Source organism: Heterostelium album (assembly GCF_000004825.1).
Source record: "Heterostelium album PN500 unplaced genomic scaffold PPL_scaffold2, whole genome shotgun sequence".
NCBI classification, from domain to species: domain Eukaryota; phylum Evosea; class Eumycetozoa; order Acytosteliales; family Acytosteliaceae; genus Heterostelium; species Heterostelium album.
The window spans coordinates 1,045,928-1,069,629 of NW_008805064.1; the positions used below are offsets into that span (position 1 = coordinate 1,045,928).

The 23,702-nt window shown below is 31.3% G+C and overlaps 9 protein-coding genes across 9 annotated transcripts; 4 read left to right on the plus strand and 5 right to left on the minus strand.

The window, feature by feature from the left end:
• Positions 1-754: 754 nt before the first annotated feature.
• PPL_01733 (glycoside hydrolase family 15 protein) lies at positions 755-2,774 on the plus strand (the record flags this gene model as incomplete). Its single annotated transcript, XM_020572736.1, has 3 exons — positions 755-1,072; positions 1,149-1,876; positions 1,937-2,774. 3 exons carry the CDS (start codon positions 755-757, stop codon positions 2,772-2,774), a joined length of 1,884 nt encoding a protein of 627 aa, XP_020436853.1.
• A 69-nt stretch (positions 2,775-2,843) lies between these two features.
• Positions 2,844-4,705, minus strand: PPL_01734 (uncharacterized protein; the record flags this gene model as incomplete). Its single annotated transcript, XM_020572737.1, has 3 exons — positions 2,844-3,018; positions 3,142-4,190; positions 4,256-4,705. The coding sequence occupies 3 exons, from the start codon at positions 4,703-4,705 to the stop codon at positions 2,844-2,846; spliced, it is 1,674 nt and encodes a 557-aa protein (XP_020436854.1).
• An 862-nt stretch (positions 4,706-5,567) lies between these two features.
• On the minus strand, positions 5,568-6,566 carry PPL_01735 (uncharacterized protein; the record flags this gene model as incomplete). The annotated part of the gene is made up of 3 exons (XM_020572738.1): positions 5,568-5,668; positions 6,194-6,229; positions 6,302-6,566. 3 exons carry the CDS (start codon positions 6,564-6,566, stop codon positions 5,568-5,570), a joined length of 402 nt encoding a protein of 133 aa, XP_020436855.1.
• A 91-nt stretch (positions 6,567-6,657) lies between these two features.
• On the plus strand, positions 6,658-6,879 carry PPL_01736 (uncharacterized protein; the record flags this gene model as incomplete). The annotated part of the gene is made up of 1 exon (XM_020572739.1): positions 6,658-6,879. The coding sequence occupies one exon, from the start codon at positions 6,658-6,660 to the stop codon at positions 6,877-6,879; it is 222 nt and encodes a 73-aa protein (XP_020436856.1).
• A 101-nt stretch (positions 6,880-6,980) lies between these two features.
• Positions 6,981-9,415, minus strand: PPL_01737 (Suc1-sucrose proton symporter; the record flags this gene model as incomplete). The annotated part of the gene is made up of 5 exons (XM_020572740.1): positions 6,981-6,991; positions 7,072-7,288; positions 7,365-7,651; positions 7,743-8,141; positions 8,968-9,415. The coding sequence occupies 5 exons, from the start codon at positions 9,413-9,415 to the stop codon at positions 6,981-6,983; spliced, it is 1,362 nt and encodes a 453-aa protein (XP_020436857.1).
• Positions 9,416-12,229: 2,814 nt separating this feature from the next.
• On the plus strand, positions 12,230-16,480 carry npcA (Niemann-Pick C type protein; the record flags this gene model as incomplete). The annotated part of the gene is made up of 5 exons (XM_020572741.1): positions 12,230-12,409; positions 12,488-13,041; positions 13,122-15,693; positions 15,761-16,224; positions 16,309-16,480. 5 exons carry the CDS (start codon positions 12,230-12,232, stop codon positions 16,478-16,480), a joined length of 3,942 nt encoding a protein of 1,313 aa, XP_020436858.1.
• Positions 16,481-16,588: 108 nt separating this feature from the next.
• Positions 16,589-18,278, minus strand: PPL_01739 (U4/U6 small nuclear ribonucleoprotein Prp31; the record flags this gene model as incomplete). The annotated part of the gene is made up of 3 exons (XM_020572742.1): positions 16,589-17,085; positions 17,169-17,907; positions 17,982-18,278. 3 exons carry the CDS (start codon positions 18,276-18,278, stop codon positions 16,589-16,591), a joined length of 1,533 nt encoding a protein of 510 aa, XP_020436859.1.
• Positions 18,279-19,941: 1,663 nt separating this feature from the next.
• Positions 19,942-21,207, plus strand: PPL_01740 (ENY2 family protein; the record flags this gene model as incomplete). Its single annotated transcript, XM_020572743.1, has 4 exons — positions 19,942-19,945; positions 20,239-20,470; positions 20,845-21,035; positions 21,113-21,207. The coding sequence occupies 4 exons, from the start codon at positions 19,942-19,944 to the stop codon at positions 21,205-21,207; spliced, it is 522 nt and encodes a 173-aa protein (XP_020436860.1).
• Positions 21,208-21,642: 435 nt separating this feature from the next.
• On the minus strand, positions 21,643-23,377 carry abcH2 (ABC transporter ATP-binding protein; the record flags this gene model as incomplete). The annotated part of the gene is made up of 5 exons (XM_020572744.1): positions 21,643-22,203; positions 22,289-22,508; positions 22,573-22,827; positions 22,932-22,986; positions 23,074-23,377. 5 exons carry the CDS (start codon positions 23,375-23,377, stop codon positions 21,643-21,645), a joined length of 1,395 nt encoding a protein of 464 aa, XP_020436861.1.
• Between the last annotated feature and the right edge of the window lie 325 nt (positions 23,378-23,702).

Sequence of the window (23,702 nt, forward strand, 5' to 3'; positions counted from 1 at the left end):
TAATTGTTACTCTCGAATCGAAAAAAGTAACATTTTAATAAAACAATTGTTATTTTTAAAATTAAAATTGTGTTAATTTAACATTTGTTTATAATTATGCTATAGAAACTCAATTGACCCTACAAATTTGTTGAACAAACCAATTCAAGAATATATAATTAAATAATTAGAGGTGGTGTGTGAATAGGAAAAAAAAACAAAAACAATTTTACAAAATGCGTGTCACAACAGATTCATTTTACTGTTTACTATTTTTATTTATTTTATTTTTTGTTGTAAAATAAACTACTTACTATTGTTTTTTTTTACAAACTACAACAGTGCTATCTATCTATCCCACCATTACACTCTGTAGATACCGCCGAAACATGAATGAAACTAATTTACACAACCAATATAGAGCAAGCAGCATAGCATATACAACCTATAGGTCGTATAGTTTGTAGAGTTTATTAATGAATATGAATATCATAACATAAAATGAAATAACAGAACACCCTACTTTCTACTACATCAAATTCAATTCAATGTAATTGACATTGTTATTAATAGATTCAATAACAATATCTCCAAATATGATTTTTCAATGACATGACATCTAGTCTATTTTGTTATTTTAATTTATTTTATTTTATTAATTAAATAATAATATCATTGTATTGTTAAAATTTTATAGTAATAATAATAAATAATTATAATAATAATAATAATAATACTCAATCGGAATCATTAAAATAATCAATAAAAATAAAATATGGATGATAAAAATTATCCAGCAATTGAAAGTCATGGAGTCATTGGTAATATGTTAACCACTGCGTTGGTCTCCAATCAGGGTGAAATGAACTTTATGTGTTATCCATATTTCGATTCACCTGCGATATTCTGTAAGATTTTGGATGCCAACAAGGGTGGATACTGGAGTATCAAGCCATTAGTGTCGGCCTATAAATGCAAGCAAAGCTACTGGCCCGATACTAACGTGCTTCAGACTCGTTTTCTCATGAAGGAAGGTGTCTGTAGCATTGTTGATTACATGCCAATTGTAAATGGTAAAGGAATGGAATGGACAGTAAGTATCAAACTTTATCAAAACAAAAAACAGAGATCTCTGAGAATATTTTATCTTAATTTGATCAATTAAATAGGTTAGAAAAGTAAAGGTTATAAGAGGTAAAGTTGATTTCGAAATGAAATGTTTCCCTACTTTTAATTTCGCTCGTACTCCTCACACTGCCAAGGCAAAGAGACATGGTTACTTGTTGAATGCCAACGGAGTTGAACTCGAGTTACTCTCACACTTTCCGATGACTTTGATGCCGAATGGTGAGATCAACAGCAAGTTTACATTGAAGGAGAATGACAGTGCAATCTTTGTGTTAAAGGATCCAAAGGAAGATGTTGAACTCTTCAGTTTCAGTGATCACCTTGGATGTTGTCAACGTGAGGAGTATCTATTCCGTTCGACTGTTGACTTTTGGCAAAAGTGGCTTGAAAAATGTACTTACAAAGGACGTTGGCGTGAGATGGTAGAACGTTCTGCACTGGTTCTCAAGCTGTTGACATTCTCTCCGACCGGTGCAATCGTTGCTTCTCCAACTTGCTCACTCCCAGAGGATCTTGGTGGTGTTAGAAACTGGGACTATCGTTTCACTTGGATTAGAGATGCTGCTTTCACTGTGTACGGTCTAATTAGAATAGGTTTCACCGAGGAAGCTAAAGGATTCATGGAGTGGCTAGAGCACAGATGCATACAGTCTGACTACAGTGAGTGCGAGAAGAGAGGTGAAATGCCTTTGAAGATTATGTATAGTATTCACGGAGATGATAGAATCCCAGAAATTGAATTGGATCATCTTGAAGGTTATAAGAAATCGTATGTTATTTAATTAATAATCTAGTCGACATATGTAAATATTAACTATTTATTTATTAGTTCACCAGTTCGTGTTGGTAATGATGCAGTTAATCAAAAACAATTGGATATTTTCGGTGAACTTATGGATTCTATTTATCTTTCCAATAAATATGGTTCGTTGGTTAGTTACGAATTTTGGAGTCATCTTAGAAAGCTTATCGATTGGGTTTGCGATCACTGGAATGAAACGGACGAAGGAATTTGGGAGGTTAGAAGTGGTAGACAACACTTTGTTTACTCAAAGATTATGTGTTGGGTAGCAATCGATCGTGGATTGCGTCTGGCTGACCGTCGTTCATTCCCAGCGACACGCGATAAGTGGATTCGTATACGTGATACCATCTATGAAGATATTCAAGAGAAGGGTTGGAATAAGAAAACCGGAGCATTCTCGCAATACTATGGATCTGACAATCTCGATGCCTCCACTCTAATCATGTCACTGGTATTCTTTATGGCTCCCAACGATCCACGTAATATTCAGACACTCGAAAAGATCTTGAAGCCACCCGAAGAAGGTGGTTTGGTATCAAACTCATTGGTGTTTAGATACAACACTCATGAGTCTGAGGATGGATTGACAGGATCCGAAGGTACTTTTAACATTGCCACCTACTGGATGATCGAAGCCCTTACAAGAGCAGGTAAAACTCACCGTGAATTCTTGGTCAAAGCAAGACTAATGTTTGACGAAATGCTTGGTTATGCCAATCATTTAGGTCTATTTTCTGAAGAGATTGGTTCAGGTGGTGAGGCTTTAGGTAATTTCCCACAAGCATTCACACATCTCAGTTTGATTAGTGCTGCATTCAATTTGGATAGAGTATTATCAAACAAGCCAACTCAACCAAATTAAAATACAATTTAAAAATAAACTACCAAATTTAATTTAACAACAATAAATTTTTATTTTTAAAAAAAAATATTATTCATTATCTTCTTCATCATCTTCTTTATCTTCATCATCTTCATCATCTTCATCTTCTTCTTCTTCATCTTCTTCATCTTCTTCATCATCATCTTCATCATCTTCATCATCTTCATCATCTTCTTCATCTACATCTTCATCATCTTCAGATGGTTGTTGATATTGATTTAAACTTTCTATGATAAAATAATATACATCATTCTTAATGTGATAACCAATAGAGTTTGGAATATCCAGTTCAAGCTTGATATTATTTTCTTTAAATAAGTTAAGTGTTTCCTCCAAGATGTCAAACAAAGTTTCATAGTCTTCTGGTTGAAAGTCTCTATAAGACACTTTAATTGATTTCAATGTCTTTGAGTGAAACTGTAAAAGTGGTCGTAGGAATTCGATATTGTTTTGTAGTGGATGGTCGTAATAATCTTTGACAATATCAATGGTGAATCTTTCAATGCCATGTCCATCACCGTTGGGTGTACTCATAATGATATGACCAAGAAGCTTACTATAGCTAGTCTTATATCCATAGTATTTAGAGACAATGATTTCCTTTAGATTTGGCATTATCGGAGGGTATACTAAATATCCATCCTTTGCGATTGCTTCACAATAGGTTTGATCCACATCGATTGGTTCATATTCTTCGATGTCCTGAAGGTCGTTTCTTGATAAAGAGCTAATGGAGTTGTGATCGTATTCATCAGTTTCCAAGGCGAAAACTTCAACTCTTGACATCAATCGGTTTGCATATTCGATACCTTGATCATAGGGAATGTATTTGATTGATGCATATTCGAATAGCAATGGTGGAGACTTGACCAATTTGTATTGACTGTCATTATTGTTAAGATCGAGGTTTCCACACCAATCAAAATGTTTGTTGTCTATAATCTTTGAAATTATTTTAAAGAATTGTTTTGACACCATTGCAAGACTGAAGAGTTGCTCTTTATCAACCAAGTTTGGGAAGTGTTCTGAGTAAAATACGTATTTACTGTATTTGTGATAATAATATAGACGATCATCTACATCATGTGGTAGAGAAAGTGTAATGATCTGAACCAATAGTGACTCTGAAAGGATAATTTGTTTTGCTGGTAACTCTTTTTTCTTCTTCTCTTTGACTTCTTTAGAATGAATCGGTCTTCTTCTATCATTATATGACTTAATGAACTTTTGTTTCTCTAAAACATTTTCATTGTAAATGATATCATAAAGATAATCGTATGTAAACAAACCAATTGGCTCTAAACGATTGTAGTCAAAACAATCACTGAAGCTTGATATCCTTTGTTTCAATCTTTTAACATCTGATTCATTCCATTTCTTAAACCATTCATTAATCTAAGTATGTTTTAATTATTAATAATTAAATAATATTTTATTAATATCTATGTCAATAAACTTACCCTATTATCATTAACAATTCTATTAAATATATCCATTATAACTGAAGTATAGGTAACAGGTACCAACTTAAGTATTGGACTGAATACCTCATCAGTTTGTTCAAAGAATACATCGGCAATGAATTTGGCATAACCATTGGTATCGATAAAGTGAACATACTTGGAGGAATTGTGATATTCTACAAAGAATTGAACACATACCGATCTGATTTCGGTGGAGCCTTGATCGCACCCAAAATATTGGTCATAGATCTTGATCAGATTTGAAATTGAATTCATATCGTCGTAATCATAAACAGATTGAGTCGATTGCACTGTTTTGATGGTTTTGATCTTTAAGTCTCCATTAAAAAGTGATCTAATTCTTTTATTTGAACGACCACTACCATATGACTCAGGAAGTCTCTTCTGTGCATAAACATGATGGTTATCTGAACTGTTCGAACTCATTTGAATTTATTGAGTACTATATTGAATTTATTGAATACTATATGCTGTTATGTTCAGAGTAAAACATTAATTGAATAAAGTATACTTGTAAAAAAAATAATAAAAGGTATACCTCATAAAAAAATCAAAAGTGTTTAAACATGAGAAGTTTCTGTTTTTTTTTTTTCATTCAAAACTTGTTCTCTTGAGTTTGAATTAATTTTATTTTCCTAAATAATAAACAAATGTATTAAATACATTCTTTTTTTAGAAAGAAAAAGTCATTTTAAAGAAGTACAAATAAATTTCAACAATCAAATTAATAATATAACTACCATTTTTTAATATTTCAATTGATTAAGTCGATATACAGTATTTCTGAATCAGACATTTTAATAGAACCTGATGTACTTATCATTGATTTTGTTTCCCAACTTAGAGACTGCTAAGAAGTAACCAACTTTGGTTTAACTGTTTCTAATCAAAAAAAAACAAAAATCTTTGTATTACTATTATATTAGTAAGTAGTTTTAAAACTATATCCTTATACTTCAATAAACTATTAGCATATCCTAATCTATTTTTCTTCAAGACACAATGAACGTAGAATAAATCTCCAAATTTATATTTATAATTTGTTATTTGTAATAGTTCTTACTTTAGAGGAGTAGTAATTAGAGGTGGATAGTCACCATTCATTGAGATGGTGGTGCCGTTGGGAAGCTTAAATTGTACCTCTTTAACCTCTTTATCTTTCTTTTTTCTCGTACACCCTTTTCACTTTTGGCTTTAGGTGTTTAGGACACAAACGCTGTTTGTTGAATTGTTTGATTTCATCTGCAGTTGGCTTATTCAATTCTAGTTCTTTTGTGTTTTTTCCTCTTCATCCACTTGTAGAGAGTAACTGATGATATGATGGATGACTGTTGTGACTGAATTTGGTTGAACCAATAAAAACAAAATAGACACCCTTTGGTCGAATCTCTAAAAAAACAAAATTGTAGATTGGATTGGTTCTGGAGTTGGCTCTGGAATATATTTACTATTGTCCTCAAGGAAAGGTTAGAGAGAAATTGGTTTTGCTAATTAGCACACATTGATTGTTTCTGTATATCAACTTAATCAATTATTTTATCAAAACGGTAGTTATATTATTAATTTGAAGCTTCGTCGATTCATTTTTTTTTAAACACAATTCTTATAACATAGTGTAAATTTTCAAAGATAATAAAGATTTAATAACAAAACTTAAACAATATAAATTTATTTTCAATTTTTTTCTTGAAACATATTATAACATTTTATTGAGCTCAACCTTACTATCTTTCCTGAAGATTAATAATAGTAACTTTGAATGGAAAAAAAAATAAAGCTTTGTGTTGGTATAAAATCAATTTATTATAATTCGATCATTATTTTGCTGTTCACCATCTACTAGCATATTATTATTTACATTGTTGGTATAATCCTCTGACTCACTGGAATCCACGTTTGTTTCGTTTAAATCACCATGTGGAATAATGATTCTAAATACAAGAAGAGTCGCTAAAAATAATGAAATATTAGAATATGGATATATCATATTGAATAACTATAGCTTTGAAAGTTAAAACTTACCAATGAGTGATGATATTGCACCAGTTAAAAGAGATGATACAACATCGTTGTGGAACAAAGATATTATAAAACTAATTCCAAGTGAAACTAAAAGCTGTGGTATAACAACGAATATGTTGAGTTCTCCCATGTGGAAACCACTCTCGGAAGGTGAAGAACCCATTCCCACCAAAGTGAATGGTAGTACCATCACGACTGCCCAAGGAATACCGGTGGCTCCAATTAAAAATATACAAGACAGCCTATCGGTAACAAAGAAGAACATTGAAAAACAAACAGTTTGAATGAGATTTCCTAGGAAATAGACAGTCTTTAGTCCACAGCATCGAATGAGGAATGGGATCATTAGCGAGGTTATGACCGACACCACCGAACTGATAGTTAGACCGAGTGATCCACGTCGTACGCCCTCTTGGAAGTCAGTTCTTGCTACCGAGCCTTCGGGTGCATTAGGATTACCATTATATACATTGACACCGACCCAAGTAGTTACATATAATACAAAACAAAACCAACCAATCCATGAAAAGAATTGTACACAGCAAAACTCTCACCAAATACTGTGGCATGTGTCTTAAACCTTGGAATATCTGTTTGAATGGATTCTGTGGATCATGCATCAACGGTCTTTTATAAGGCGCTTCCTTTATAACCAACAAAGTAATTGCTATACATATAACTAAAACAATACTAGATAAAGCTAAAGAATATATTAATGAAATTAATTAATATCAAAAAAATATATATTATATGAACAAAGTCGCACTTACTAAACAATGCTCTTAAATCTGTTTTCATAAATGGAAATACACCAATGAGATGAACGGAACCCATGAAATAACCAATTAAATTGCCTAGACCCAACATTAAAGAAAACAGAGAACTACCTAATCCTTGTTGTGCAGGTGATGCTACATCCACCAACAATGCTCTACATGGTGATTGTACTGTATTATTTGACAAATCCAACACCCAAAATCCAATAATCTAGATAGGAAAATATAAGAATAAGTAAGTAAGTAAAGATTTTTAAAATATTATTCATAATAATATGATAACTTACAGCAATAATGATTGCCATTTTCTTGCTTGCTTCACTATCACCAAATAATTCACCGATTGAAGTTGCATTGGATATCAACATCAAACCAACGACAATGAAGAATGTACCGAATAAGATAAAAGGTCTTCTTCTACCGTATCTACATTCCAACCGGTCACTTATTACACCAACGATAGGTTGTACCAACAATCCTGAAATAGGACCAGCCATCCATATGAATGATACTGCAAAAGAAGGTACACCAAGTTCCAAAAATAGAGGTGTACTAAATGCTATTTGTAATGCCCCTATAATAAATAAATAATAATAATAACATTACATTACAATTAGTTAAATATTTGAACATTTTAAAATAATTACAATATTATTAATACTTACAACCAAATTGTACACCAAGAAAAGAAAGTGTCAATGCTATTAATTTATAAAGTGGAATATCGGATGGAGTATCTTCTTGCGGTATAATGTTTTGTGTTGTTAAAAGAATGCCTGCATTATCTATACTATTATCTAGATGATGATATGATAAATCATTGTTGTTGTTGTTGTTGCTCTGTGATAATTCGGGTTGTAGCAACTGATTATCTGCACGATGTAATATTACGTTGTCATCTTCATCTTCATTTTCATTACCAATAGTATTATCATTTTCATAATCAATATCTATATTATTATTTTTATTTCTATCATTATTCTCTGAAGAATCTACATTATTATTGTTATTACTATTATTCTGATTGGATTGCTGCTGTTGCTCGTTCACCAATTGATATCCATCTTTTTTTAAATTAAACTTTTTCATTTCATTTCATTTATTAAAAAATGATTATTTTGATTTTTATCTAAAATAAATTTTACTTTTTATTTACACAAATATTAAATAAAATAAAAACAAAAAAGTAGAATGTTATTATATTATATAATACAATTACTTTTTAATTAATTTTATAATAAAATTTTTTTTTGTATTTATTTCATTTTTATTTTAAAAAACTTTAATTTCAATATTTTTTTTCCTTTTTAGATTAAATTAACTGAGTGTGGTTGGAAATAGAACTCTAACACACAAATATAATTTTGTTTGCACAAACTTCAACTTTTTTTATTTTTCTTTTATCTATTTAAAATTTTGAATACCTACTAATTACAGATAGATAATTAAATTAAAACAATTTGAATTTGATTAGAGATGGTAGAATTAAAAGTTATTTAATTTGTATCAATATTTATGTTATTTTTACATATTTTTATAATCAACCATATTTAAAATTGTATATTTTTTTTTATTTAACTCATGCCAATAAAATATGTATATAAACTGTTCTTTATTTTTATTATTTTTTTTTTTTTTTTTAAAAAAATGTTCATATTTTATTTAAATTTGTGTTTAATTAAAACAGAGTTGGTTGCTTTAGTATGTTGACTTCTATTGGACATTAGTTTGAATTTTACAGTTTTAACCCTTGCCAGTGGCTGATCAGGCTGGCTGTTCCGGTGATTGAAGATCGGATGATCTTATATAAAGTGAGGAGTGGCTTTAGATAGTAGGGTAGGTCGTGGACAGAAGGTTGACCTTCTTTGGTTGTCTCTGTGTTGTATGTACCAAAGGCACCAATGATTATAGGTATGACTGCTACATTGTGGTCTGGGTTACTCTTCTTAAGTGCGGCTGCTAGTGGTTGGTATTTTTCAATCTTATCTCGGCTCCTTTTGACAATGTTGTTATCATATGGTACTGATATTTCGATGATTTTGATTGATTTCTTGGTTCGGTTCTTAACGATTAGATCTGGTTTGTTGGTTTTGGTCTTTGCATTATCTATTCTGGCTTCATGTAGGATCTCAATGATGTCAGACTGGTTGACTGCGCCTGGCTTGTAAGGTATTCTGTGGAACTTCAGCATCTCTTTGAGTATCACTTTCACTACCATGTTGTGTCTTGGAATTATACATAGTAGTTTCATCGCGTGGCATGAGGATACAATGTGCTCAATGGACTCTCTTACGGAATGACACTTTCTACATTTTGGATCGGTTACGGCATTTCCCATGATTCCTTTTGCTGACAGGGTGTTCATGTTCTCTGTCAGTGCAAGCCATAGGTAATGGTCAACATTTATTATTTTCTAATTTTAAAATGACAATTATTTTAGTAATTCTCACAAATAGAGAATTTGTTAGCTATTACACGAAAACATATAATAACTCCAATGTCTAAGCATGCTAAACAAAGGTCACTTGTGTATTAGATTAGTATGTTCAAAGAGAGATTACAAGATCTGTCACCAGAATTTACCTTTATTTTTTATTTGAATTAGATTGCTGTTTATCTAATCTAACTTTCTTTTAATTTTTCATATTGAATCATAATCATTCTTTTTGTTCTTATCTCTATGTTTCTCCCTAATCAAATTAATAAAAAAATAGAGGTAAATTCATGATGAATCTTTGCTATGTTTTTTTAGAGATTCACCAATCTATCGAAATAATAATTATTATCTATTCATTATAATCTTTGAATGATTAACTTTTTAAAAAAAAAATAAGAAAAAATCAAAACTGTTTTGGATTATCAGTGCAAGGAAGAATCTGTTAATCTGAAAAATAAATGGTTGTAGATATTTTATTTTATTTTTTAAACCTTTTCGGTAATAAACTCAGGGTGTTGATATTATTTTGTAGAGAGAAAAAGAGGACCGGCAAATGTAAAAAAACCAAACAATGAAGTGATCTGTAGAAAGTTTTTTTGTTTTTTTTTAAGCCTTTAAAAATTTGAACAACCTGGGAATAATGCAATGTCGACAAAAAGGAAACACAATTTTGATTGTTGGGGGTGGTATCTCATCTTAATTTTATTATTTTTCATTTTAAAAAAAATACGAATTTTTGTTGGTGCACATGAAACCCCAAATGGTATACACAAATAAAAATAATTTTATATTTTTTATATTTTTAGGAATTATCTTTGTTCTTCAATTTTTTTTTTTTGTGTGTTGAGTGAGTAATGAGTCAAAAAATAAAATAAAATAGCTTTTACTTTTCTCCATCCTACCAATTCAATTCCTATTATTTACCAATCCTACCCGAATAATAATTACATTATAAATACAACAAAATATACATACCTATATAACTTATAACTAGACTTAGATTAATAATATATATATTTAGGAACAACCTAACAAAGCTAAAAGTAAACTTTTATAAATTATCATCAACATCATCATTTTTTTCAATCGAAAAAGAAAAGGATAAGAATATTTTCATTTTTTATATTATTATAATAAATAAATTGCAAATATTCTTTTTTATTTTATTTTATTTTTTTTTATTTGTTTATTTATTTTTCGAAAGGTTAGTGAGATGAAAAAAGACATCAATTTTAATATATTGACTTCACAACACACACACCACACACACACACACACACACACACAAAAACAAAAACAATAACACTAACACAATAACATTCACTTATTCACACACACAATAATTTACCACTATAAAACCAACCAAAACACAACAGATCTGTTCGCTCAAACAAATAATAACAAAAAAAAACGATAAACATTCAAGCACACACTTTTTTAGCTGTCACCAAAGTTCAATCAATTCCTATATAATACCACATCTATCCATTTTTGTATATAAATATCATTATCATATTTGTAAAGAAATAACTAAATATATATCATTTTTCATTATCTACCACCACTCTTCTCACCATTCCATTTATTACTCAACAATTAATTAAATTTATATAACATAACAGTAAAAATATTAATAAAAATTAAAGGTATACCATATTGCACTTCCACATAATCCAAAACAAAACAATTTTTCACTCATTCCACACATAAATTATTTCTCTCTGTTTTATTTACTCCTACCCTCATTCATTCGTTCATTCAATCAATCACTGAATCATTCAGTTCTTTGATTTATATCAACATATCAATCAAATCAATAAACATCTCAAATTTATATTAATAGTAGAAAAGATAAAAAGACAATTTACATATATATATAAATTATAAACAAACAGAATATATCACTTAATGTATTGAAATAGTGTGGGTTGTTTTCACTTTTGTTGAAAAAGGAGGAATTTGTATGATTTCATAAAATTAGTTTTTGTTGTTGTTGTTGGTTATAGTAGTTTAATTTGAATTCAAGTTTTATTGTTTTGGATTTCTATCTCTTAGATTAATCTTTAATAATCTTAAATCAATTACCATATCTCTCTTTTTTATCTGCAATTGGTTTTTTTTTTTCACCATTTGGTTGTTTTAAAATTAAATATATAACCCAACCCACACACCTACACCTACAACCTAAAAGTAAACAAAATCAATCAATCAATCAATCAATCATTTTTTTTTAATTAATTTCTTTATATTTACCAACCAATTAACACTACTAATTATTGCAAACATATTGATTATTTTTAAAAGTTCATTTTTTCTTATTTCTTTTTTCATTCGCTATTTCATTCATTTAACTCTTTTTACTTGGATTTAAAATTAAATCCAATAACCAATCACTATTCAATCAGTAGTTAGGTCTGACATTCAATCATTCATTTATTCATTCATTCAATCATTCAATCATAACATTTTTTTTATTTATATTTGCTTGTCATTGTTTGTTTGTTTGTTTTTTATTAATTATTAATGAATCAGTTTAAAATAATTTAAAATAGTTTTATTAACATTTAAATTCTTTATTTTATTTAGTTTTTTCATATTAGAATATCGATATAGTTTATTTTTACTTTTTCATATATAATCCAGCTTTTTACAATCGATAGATAGAAAGTTTATAATATTCTTTTTTTGTTTTTTTTTTTTTTTGTTTTTTTATATATGAATTTTAAATATTTATATGTGACACTTTTATTGAGTGTCATATTTATTTCTACAAATGGATCAGTTCTATCATCAGTGCTCAACCCTCATATTCAATCCAACTGGACGACTGAGGGTTGTTCTATGTTTGGTATAAATGGTAGTTTTGTAGAAGCTAGAAATTTTACACCACAAATGGTAAGTTTTATTAAAAAAAAAATAGATAGTTGTTTGAAATTATAATATACTTATAATTGTTTGTTGTTTGTTGTTTAGCCAAATCCACCATTGGCAAACTATACTTGTCAAGCCTATTCAGATATGGCATGTTGTGATTATGATCAATCGATTGTGCTTGCCACTAATATGGCTATTGCCGGTGGTATGTTTGGTCGTTGCAGTGCGTGCATCACCAATCTCTGGGATATGTGGTGTGGTTCCAGTTGCAGTCCGTATCAATCGTCGTTTATGATTATGGACACTGTCGATAATAAAACTCACCAGGTCAAGGTGGCCACTTTCCTGATCGATGAAACCTACGCTGTGGGACTCTACAACAGTTGTCGTGATGTCAATGCTAACGGAATGGGTCCGATTTCAAATACTTACCCCGACGCCTATTCATTGCTAAACAATCTATTCGGTGGAAGCAACAATCCCGCTTTCCAAATTCATTTCATCTACGATCCAAACGGTTACTCTGGAAATATCATCAAATGCGAAGACGTCTGTTCCTGTGACAATTGTCGTGACAGCTGTGTCATTCCCGAGGAAGTAAAAGGATTGAATTTAAATACATCCTTGCCAACAACCTATTTCTTTAATCATGAGTAAATATCATATCATAAACTAAACATATAGATAAAAGATTACTTACTAATATTATTCTTTTTTTTTTTTTTTTTTTTAGAGTTCCATATGTTTCACTTTGGTTTTTATATTCATACATGTCATTGATTTTAACAACTCTATCGATTATTACGCTATATTATGCATACAGATTCTATAAGGTTTCAAGAAGAAAATTATGGATACACTCGAGTATCTTTGTTATTTTTATGTGGGTGTCAGCTATGGCCATTCCATTGATAAGTGGTCCTTCGGATGCAAACGATCGTCACCGAGAATGTTACTATAAGATGCCATATGACTACGATTGGAATTGTGCATTGGCAATCTTTGTTGCTATCTACTGTCCCAGTTGTTGTATTATCCTTGCTTGTATGTCGATTGCTTACTTTTACTTTGCTCGTGCAAACTTGGATTCAATGGCATCGTCGTCGACTGTCGTCAGCGTTGAAAACAAGTACTACGATAACTTTTATTCATCGGAATCACCAACACTCCAAGCTATCGGTATAAAAGATCCATCGATCATTCAAAAGATGTTTTATAACTATGGTAAATTCATTACTCGTCACCCGGCTTGGGTCATTGGTTTGGCACTGTTGTTTGTTGCCGGTTGCTCGGTTGGTATCATGAAGATTGAGATTGAGCAGGATCCAGTCAAGTTGTGGGCAGCGCCAACCAGTCGTGCCGTCCAGGAAAAGAACTATTTCGACGAGCATTTCGGACCATTCTATCGTACTGAACAACTTATCATCTCGTTGCGTAACGACACCAATGCCAATATCCTCTCGAACGACAACCTCGCGCTGTTGATCGAGTTGGAGTTGCACCTGATGAATCTCACTGCCGAGTTTGAAGGTAAAACAATCACACTCGATGATCTCTGTTTCAAACCAACTCTCGAGGGTTGTATCTGTGAATCGGTAACAGGTTATTGGCAGCGTAGTTTAGATGTATTGTCTCAACAACCATGGGCATCGCATTTCAACTATTGTCTCACCTCTTCGCTTGACAGTACCTGTATGGATGCAATCGGTGTCCCTGTGATGCCAAATGTTGTGTTGGGTGGTTGGAATACTGATAACCTTCAGAATACATTCAATTCCACTGCATTTGTCACAACGTTCCTCTTGAATAACTTGGCTGACAACCAGACAGTCAACGAAGCATGGGAGCAAGTCTGGTTGAACGAAGTGAAGCGAATCAACAGTAACACAAGCTACCCGTTCTCCATTGCATACTCGTCGGAGAGATCGGTTCAAGATGAGTTGGCAAGAGAAGGTGCAGCCGATATCCCAACGATTATCATCTCCTATTCTGTCATGTTTGTCTACATCTCTATTGCACTCGGTAGATACTACCCAATTCCCAGTCGTTTCTCATCATTCTTTGTCAATTCGCGTTTCACTCTTGGTCTCTCTGGTATCTTCATTGTTGCTCTCTCCATTGCAACATCGGTTGGTATCTGTTCGGTGATTGGCGTCAAAGCAACTCTTATCATTTCCGAGGTTATTCCATTCTTGGTGCTAGCGATCGGTGTTGACAATATCTTTATTCTTGTGAACACCTTTGAGTCGATCCACGTGAGAACCGCCACTGAACATCCAGCACCTGAACAATCGTTGGCTTGTGCACTTGCCAAAGTCGGTCCATCGATGGCACTCGCTTCTCTCTCAGAGTCACTCGCTTTCCTCCTGGGTATGCTCACCAAGATGCCTGCAGTCGTTGCATTCTCACTGTATGCATCGGTCGCTATCTTCTTTGATTTCCTTCTTCAGATCAGTATCTTTGCCTGTTTGTTGGTTATTGATACTCGTCGTCACGAGTCAAGAAGAATCGATTGTTTGCCATGCGTTGCACTCAACGATGGTGCGCCATCCGACGATGATGAGCCCGAACAACAGCCATTGGTCGCCTCTACCAACTCCTCCGACTATGTCACCTACAAAAAGAAAGACGGATTACTCAAATACGCATTCAAGACATACTATGCTCCATTCCTTATGCATCCAGTTGTCAAGGTGGTCTCTCTGCTCTTCTTTGTCGGTCTACTCCTGACTGGAATTACCTACGCTCTCCAACTGGAACTCGGTCTCGAACAACAAGTCGCACTTCCACGTGACAGTTACCTCCAAAACTACTTTGATCAACTCGCCGACAAACTAGAAGTCGGTCCACCATTCTATATCGTCGTAAAGGAAGGTTTCAACTACACAAGCATTCAGGAGCAGAATCAACTGTGTTCGGTCGGTGGTTGTAACAACAATTCCATTGTCAATGTCTTTAACAACGTTCCCTACATGGCTAAAGGTATTTCCTCTTGGTTAGATGACTACCTTTCATTCACCGATAACATTGCATGTTGTAGTGTCGATAACAATGGTACTCTATGTCCAGTTGGTTGGACCGATCCAGGTTGCACCATTTGTGGTGATCCAGCAACCAACAGACCATTCCCACAGTCATTCGAACACTTCCTTCCAATCTACATGAACTTCTTGCCACAACCACAGTTTTGTGCTGTCTCTGGTCTTGGCCATCAACCAGACATTCAAATTCAAAACGGTACAATCATTGCAACTAGATTCGATGGTTATCATACAACTCTTAGAGATCAAAAAGATTTTATTAATGTAAGTTAATAGTATTATTATTATAACTAAATTATTTACTAATTACATTATATAATGTTTTTTATAGGCACTAAAAGCAGCATATTATGTTGTAGATCATTCTGATTTACCTATTTTCGTTTACTCTGTATTCTATGTTTACTTTGAACAGTATCTCCATATCACATCGATTGCAATTATGGATATTCTTCTTGCGTTGGCCGGTGTGTTTATTGTTAGTTTGTTGATCTTGGCTAATCCAGTGATTGCAGTTCTCGTTGTTATTTGTGTCGGTTTGGTTAGTATCGATCTACTGGGTATCATGACACTCTGGAGTGTAAACTTGAATGCCGTATCGGTTGTCAATGTAGTTATGGCAATTGGTATTTCAATCGAATTCTGTGTACACATTGCACATGCCTTTATTCATGCACCAAAACATTTGTCAAAAGATGAAAAAGCCAAATTTGCAGTTTCTGAGATTGGAAGTTCAATCATCAGTGGTATTTTCATCACAAAATTATTAGGTGTTGTAGTTTTAGGTTTCTCAAAGTAAGTAACTTACTTGTTTAATAGACTATCATCATTATTAAGATTACAATAATAACTAACTAACAAACTTTATTATTTTTTTAGTTCTGAAATTTTCGAAGTATATTATTTCCGTATGTATATCTCAATTGTCATACTTGGTGCATTACATGGTCTTGTATTATTGCCAATTTTGCTCAGTTTATTCGGAACCGATAGATTCTCTTTTGGAAACTTACTGAAAAAGAAAAATGATCTTGGATTATCCGATTTATAAATAAACAAACAATAATAATACGATAAAATAAAAAAACAAAATTGTCAATAATAATATAAGTTATAATATAAATAGTATCAATCTGTATTTGAGCATGTTTTTTTTTTTTTAATCAGCTTTTCTCTTTTGTGCACCACTGAAATAACGATCTTTCTTTGCTGTCGCTGACGATGAATCAGTACGACTCTGTTCACCGACTGCCAGTTGTAATCCGGTGACTGGCGTGATCATGACACTCTGCAGACCGGACATCGTAAGCTGACCACTACCATAATCTTTTTGTTCGATCTTCTTTTTCTTTAAAATTCCACGGTCCTGTGCCATCAGTCTGACTTTTCCTGTTTCTCCACCAATCATACCCATACCGACCTCGCCATCGGCAGTAGTTTTCTCTTCGACACCAAACGCCATTCTATTCTGAGCCTTTCTCAGATCGGTAGTTTGATACTTTTGTTTATATGCTCTCGCTCTCTTTCCACCACGTTTCTTCTTTGGCCGATCATCCGGTGCCGGCAGCGCTTTGATTTGTTTAACGGGTGGCGGTTCTTGCCATTTCTCAATCTGTGCCATAACAAGATCTCTAAATTGTCTACCTGTTTCACCATCTATTAATAATTAAAAAAAAAAAAAACAATTAATAAAATAAATCATCAATTTAATAATTCCATGTTTATCTCTATCTACTTACATAATGAAGTTTCTTGTTGTGCATCTACTCTTGCACAGATCGATACTTTTCCAGTTAAAACTCTGATTGCTTTCTTTTGAAGATAGGGAGGTGCTTTCTTTACTATTTCACATTGGGAGATCAAACCGGATTGAAAACGTCGGTTTGTCATTCCACTGAAACCCTCGAGATGCTTCTTGGAAGCACCGAAAGTCTGCAGGTTGCCCGCGGGAATCACCGAGAGATTCTGTACACCACCGGCAATACCAATGAGTCGCGCTGCAATGCTACTGCCAAGTAGAACCGAGAGATTCGGTGCAATGAACGACATTCTACTCTCCAGGTAGCTGAGTATCAACTTCTTGTTGCTGTCCAACTCCAACGCCATATCGCAGCCATTCAGAATGATATCGGTGTTCTTTTCGCTCAGCGGTTTGCCGGTGGTCGAAGAGAACGTAACCAGCAACACCATAATCGTTGCCTTTGGTAGCAAATCATTGAGATCCACCTGTGTAAGATCCGATTGATTTCCTATTCGCTTTACAACATTGATGTAGTCAAGTGGATTCTGTACGGTGGAATCCAACTCTGGGAACTTTATACTGTATCGCTCACGCACGTATTTATGAATCAAATAGATCTCATGTTGAATATCCTGTACCATCGCATTACATTCTACGATCAACTGATGCTCTGTTGTACCTTGTGCTGTCTTTTCACCTTTATTAGGTAGTTGTTGATTCAGTTGTACATTAACTCTCTATAAATTAAAGTAATGAAATATTAACAACAATTATAATAATAATAATGAAACAAAATGTTAATACTACTTACCTCTAATATATTATTCAATTTATTTGAACCTTTTAACTTTGCAATTGATTCCAATGGAGCATCTTTAAGATTTGAAATTAAATCGTTTTGTTTCTTATCTATTTGATCATCTGTTAGCATTAAGTCATCTTGATCACCTTTATCATCTTCCTCTGGGTCGACGACTTTGCATTGGATATCACCATCTATTGACTCTGATGCATTGTTGGTTGTTGTTGTTGTAGTACTGACTTGTTCATCATCATCTTCATCACTATCATTTATATCATTAAGAAATTCATCTGCTAATGTTGACATACTCTAACTATCTATCTCTTTTAAGTGTATAATAATATAATGATAAAAATATTATTATCTTACAAATAAATGTTTCGTTTTTTTAAAATTTTTTTAATTAATTAAATTTCTTCAATAAAAAGTTGATTTTCTAAAAGGATTTCCAAAAATGGAAATAGAAGAAATATAAATAAACTTACTATTAATTTTTATTTTATTTATTAGAGAGAGATACTCCTTTATTTATATATTGCCCATTTAGGATTAATCAAATAATTGAAGAAAACAAAGTGTCTTTAACTTGGAAAATATTTTGGTAGATTCCAATATTTCATCTCAATTCAAACTTGGAAATGATTGTTCTCTGACAACAATTGAAACTGCGGACAACTGAAGAACAAAATAAGTCATTTATATATTCATTGATTGATGATTATTGTTTTGTTTTGTTTTTTTTGATAGAATTTAACTATGGAAATCAAAGTTTTCAAGTCTGGAGAAAAAGTTTATTTGTTTTATATATTATTAACCCTGGGTAAATATGAAATCGAAAAGTTCTATCTGTACCCCAACTCTCTGATGTTGTTGATTAATTCAAACTATTTAAACTGTAACACAATCACTCTTTTATTTGAATTAAAAAATAAGTAAATATGAGAATAATAAATTTGAGTCTAAATATAGATTAAAAATCTGAAATCTATCCAAAATCTTTTGTGGTTGGTATTGAGAAAGAATGAGAGAAATCATAGACCAGCTGCTATTATACTAGTAGTTTTGTAATGTGTATAAAACTAGTCAATGAAAATTAAATTTTTTAGAAATAAAAGTGAACAATAGAACAGTTGTTATAATAAATAAAAAATAAAATAAGTTAAAATATAATAAAAAAGATAAAAAGAATTGTTAATACCACTCGGAATCAAACCTCAAAAGTTTACTTTTTGAAAAAAAATTCGAAACCATTTTTTTTTTATTGATTAAAATTTAAAAAAAAAAAGGAAAAGTGATCAAAATACAGCAAAAGATAGATAGATAAATAAGATATACACTATACTATAGTATATTAAATTATATATTAAGCAGAAATGACAACATCAAAAGAGTAAGCAAATTCTCATGTTAATTATTAATAGTCTAAAAAAGAAACATAAAAATAATCATAATAATAATCATAATAATAAAGAAAGAGTGTACATATATGTTCATTTACACTTAAACATGGCTACATTTTGTCATCAACAAGTAACATAGATTACAAACATTAAAAAGAAATTCATACATACATACATATCTCATTATTCATTTCATTTTTACAATGATCATTGTACAATACACCATATGTAAACATTGTTAACAACAATATCTCTTGTTTTATTATAAAATAGTTTGATTGATCGTCGACAATCAAACAAAGGTTTAAAACTGTTATTCAATGTTAATACTATCCTATGAACTACATTCACATAATTCACAAGTCATTATTTGATAGATTTGTTTAAATTAAGTTGATCAATGATAGAAAAAGATAGTAGAAGTAAAAGTAGGTGGTTAAATGTGTGAATTTTAAGTTGTGTGTGTATGCTGTGTATGTGTTATGTGTTATGTATATGTTTTGTGTGTATGTGTTATGTGTTATGTGTATGTAGTGTATTTTGTGTGGTTTATTTTATTTATATATATAATGTGTAAGTGTATCTTAATGTTAACAGGCAAGTTTGTGTGATTTGTGGTGGTGGTGTTGGTGAATAGTGATCGATCAATCTATCACTGATATACTTATTGTTAACTTGTGCTTTCAAGAAATGATTGAATAATATCAAATAATAAAAACAACTAAAACAGGGAAGCAACAACAACAACAACCAAACCGACCAATACAACAGGTGCATATCGACACCATTTTACACCTATTACTTCAAACAATTTTAATAATCTTATTGTTATTGCCATAGTATTATAATATTTATTTATATATCAGTCAGTCTTTATAATCATTTTAAGAAACAACAACAACAACAACGACAATCAACAACAAATAATCAATCAATCAATCAATCGATCCATCCACAAACTATCAATCAATTAATCAATATATCAATCAGTTTATTGCTATCTACATACACTCTACAAAAAACAGCAACAACAACAACAACAACAACAACAACAACAACAAATAAAGAAATAGTTAAACTTTATTTGTTATTGTTATTGTAATTGTTATCGCAAAAAACCTATTTAATCAATTTAAAACAATAAACCTATTACTATAGATAATAGATTTATTATAACTTTTATCATTCACTTTAAATTGTTGTTAGTTTCGTTTCTATTCTATATCTGTTTGTCTGTTTGTTTTTGTTTTGTTTTGTTTTAAAGAAACAATTATTATTATATTTAAATAACTAACTAACTAGTTTGTTCATTTCAATTATCATTCACCTTATTAACTAATTAATTGTTAATAAAAATTATAATAATAATAACTACTTTTCTACACAATTCTATTCTATTCAAAACTATTTATTAAATTACTGTTATATTAATATCGAAAAATGCTTGATACAATCAGTCATATAAAGTTAAGATCGACTATACACCAGAAACTAATTGAATCCGGTGAGAAAGAACGACTAAAGATTCTGCTACGTAATAAACTGGTAGAGGCCGGCTGGCGTGACGAAGTTAAAACCTACTGTAGAGATTATATAAAGAACAACGGTGGTGAGAATCTGAGTATAGAGGAATTGATTCAACATATTACACCAGTTGCAAAGAGTAAGTTGTTGATTGTCATTGAAATGCGCACTTTAATTAATTTCTAACGAACGCGTTCGCACCTCCTATAGAAAAAGTACCACCACAAGTGAAACAAGATTTAGTCAAGAGAATCCGAAAGTTTCTTGGCCCTAATAATACTGGAATTCCAGCGACACTTCCACCTCACTAAAAATTATCACTTTTTGTTAATATAATACAACTCGCAATAACATAACTACTTTCACCCCTTCAATAATACCCAATATTAATATAGTCAATAATCATATACACCCACATATATAATATAATCAAATCAAATCAAACAGAAATCTGGAATTCCGAATCTCATCACCATCCCAAACCTACAACAACTAAACATCTCCCCCTTTTTTTTTTTTTATCCTTGTTTTTCCCTTTCCAAGGATATAACAAAAAAAAAGGTTAAACAAATTGTATAATTACTTTAATAAATGGAATAATAATAATTAACTAAATACTTTGTAAATATTATGTTGGAGTTTTAAATATATAAAATATATTTTAATATTAATATTAAATTTGGTGGATATGTTAACAAATACAATTGATGAAACTTTAAAAGTTGGTTGTTTGGTTATCGTTGATATTAAAGTATTCTTTCAATATCTTCTGTTATGCTATCTATTGAATTCTTTGAGTATGGCTGTGACGATTGTTCATTGATTTGTAAATATACATCGTTGTTAGTTCTGATGGTGTTGTTGCTGATCGACAGTGGTGTCGAACCAGACATTCCACCTACGCTATTGTAAGAGGAGGACGATGCAGGTTCATCATCCTCCAAATCGAGTAGAATCTTTTGTTGTTTCATCGATGACGATGAGTTGTTCAATCCAACGACATTGGTAGAGTGATTCAATATCGGTAAGCTAATATTACTAGAGGTACTGGTCGACAAGTTATGATTGTTCTCAATGTTGAACGGTGAACCCGAGAGAACATTGGGAGAGGTCGATGTTCTCAATCCGCTATTGCTATGATTGATCGCCACTGAATCATTGGTGATACTACTGTCTGCAGCAGCAGAGTACGAAGCAATCGATTTGTAATCCGTTGGTTTTCTAATCTCTGTGACACTCGATCCTCTATTCTTACTCTTTTCATTCAAAACACTTGTTACTCCACCTTTTTGATTCTGTTGAATTAACTATAAAGAGTTACATTACAAAACAATACAATTGTCAATAACAATAACAATAAACAATTAAACAAACTAGGTAAATACTACTTACTTGTATTTCACGATCTAATCTGGCATAGTGTTCTCTTCTCGCGTCAGTCTGGACACTCTCAAAACGCTGTATCTTTCCGTCACGCATCCAGATGATTCTGTCTGCATACATTTTGAGTCCGACATCATGAGTGACCATAACCAATGTAATATTTTCATTCTTATTTAAATCTGTCAATAACTTCATTACAACCGATGTATTTACTGTATCCAAATCACCACTATAGTAAAATATTTAAAAGTGTTGGTTAGTTTTTGTTTTCATTTGATTAATCAACAACTTACGTTGGTTCATCTAATAATAAAATATCGGGGTTGTTTGCCATTGCTCGGGCAATGGTAACACGTTGTTGTTCACCACCGGACAACTGTGAAGGAATATGATCGAGACGGTCTTTCATTCCGACCTTTGTTAACAATGAAATAGCTCGTTCACGTCTCTCTGTTGCTGAAAGTTCGCCAAGCAATATCATCGGCATCTCTACATTCTCCAAAGCAGTCAACGATGACAATAAATTAAATGTTTGAAATACAAATCCACTACAATTAAATTAATAATAATAGTAATAATAATGTTAAAATTAAATTAGAAAAAAACAAAACACTCTTTGAAAAAAAAAAATAAAATAAACAACAAAACTTACATATTTTTTAATCTTATATATGCTAAATCTTTATCTGTTGTTTTATGATTTATCACTTTTTTTTAAAAATGAAAATTGTTAATAAATATACTACTAATATATATATATATTCTCCGATGATTAATGATTTATGAATACTTACTTTTACCACATAATTTCATATCACCTTTGGTTGGTTTATCTATTGTTCCTATTAGGTTAAGCATGGTTGTCTTACCACCACCGGAAGTACCGAAAATACATACGAATTCACCTCTCTTTATATTCATTGTGACACCACGCAATGCCGGTACACCTTCTATTCCAAGTAGATAGGTCTTGTGAATATTCTTCATCACCACAATATTATTTGGATCGTTTATATCTATTCCATCGTCTTTCTTTAGTCTAACCTGTCCGAAATAACTTTCTTCTGTGCTAAAAGGTGATCCTATATCTGTTGCCATTCTAATATATATCTTCTATTTTCTCTTTAATATTTTTCTTTTTCTTTTCTTTTCCTTTCTTTCTAAATTCTAATATTTAATTTATATAATATTAAAATTTTTAATAAATAAATAATATATAAATAATATATAAATAATATCTAACTATCCTCTTTAATCTATTATACTTTTAATTAAAAAAGTTTAAATTAAATTTGATTGACTGACCTGTGACTGATTGATTAAAGATTTTGATAAAATAAAAAATTAAACAAAAAAAAAAAAGTAAATTAAAAATGAGCAAGCAAAAAACAAACTTAAACAAAAAAAAATAAGAAAATATCAA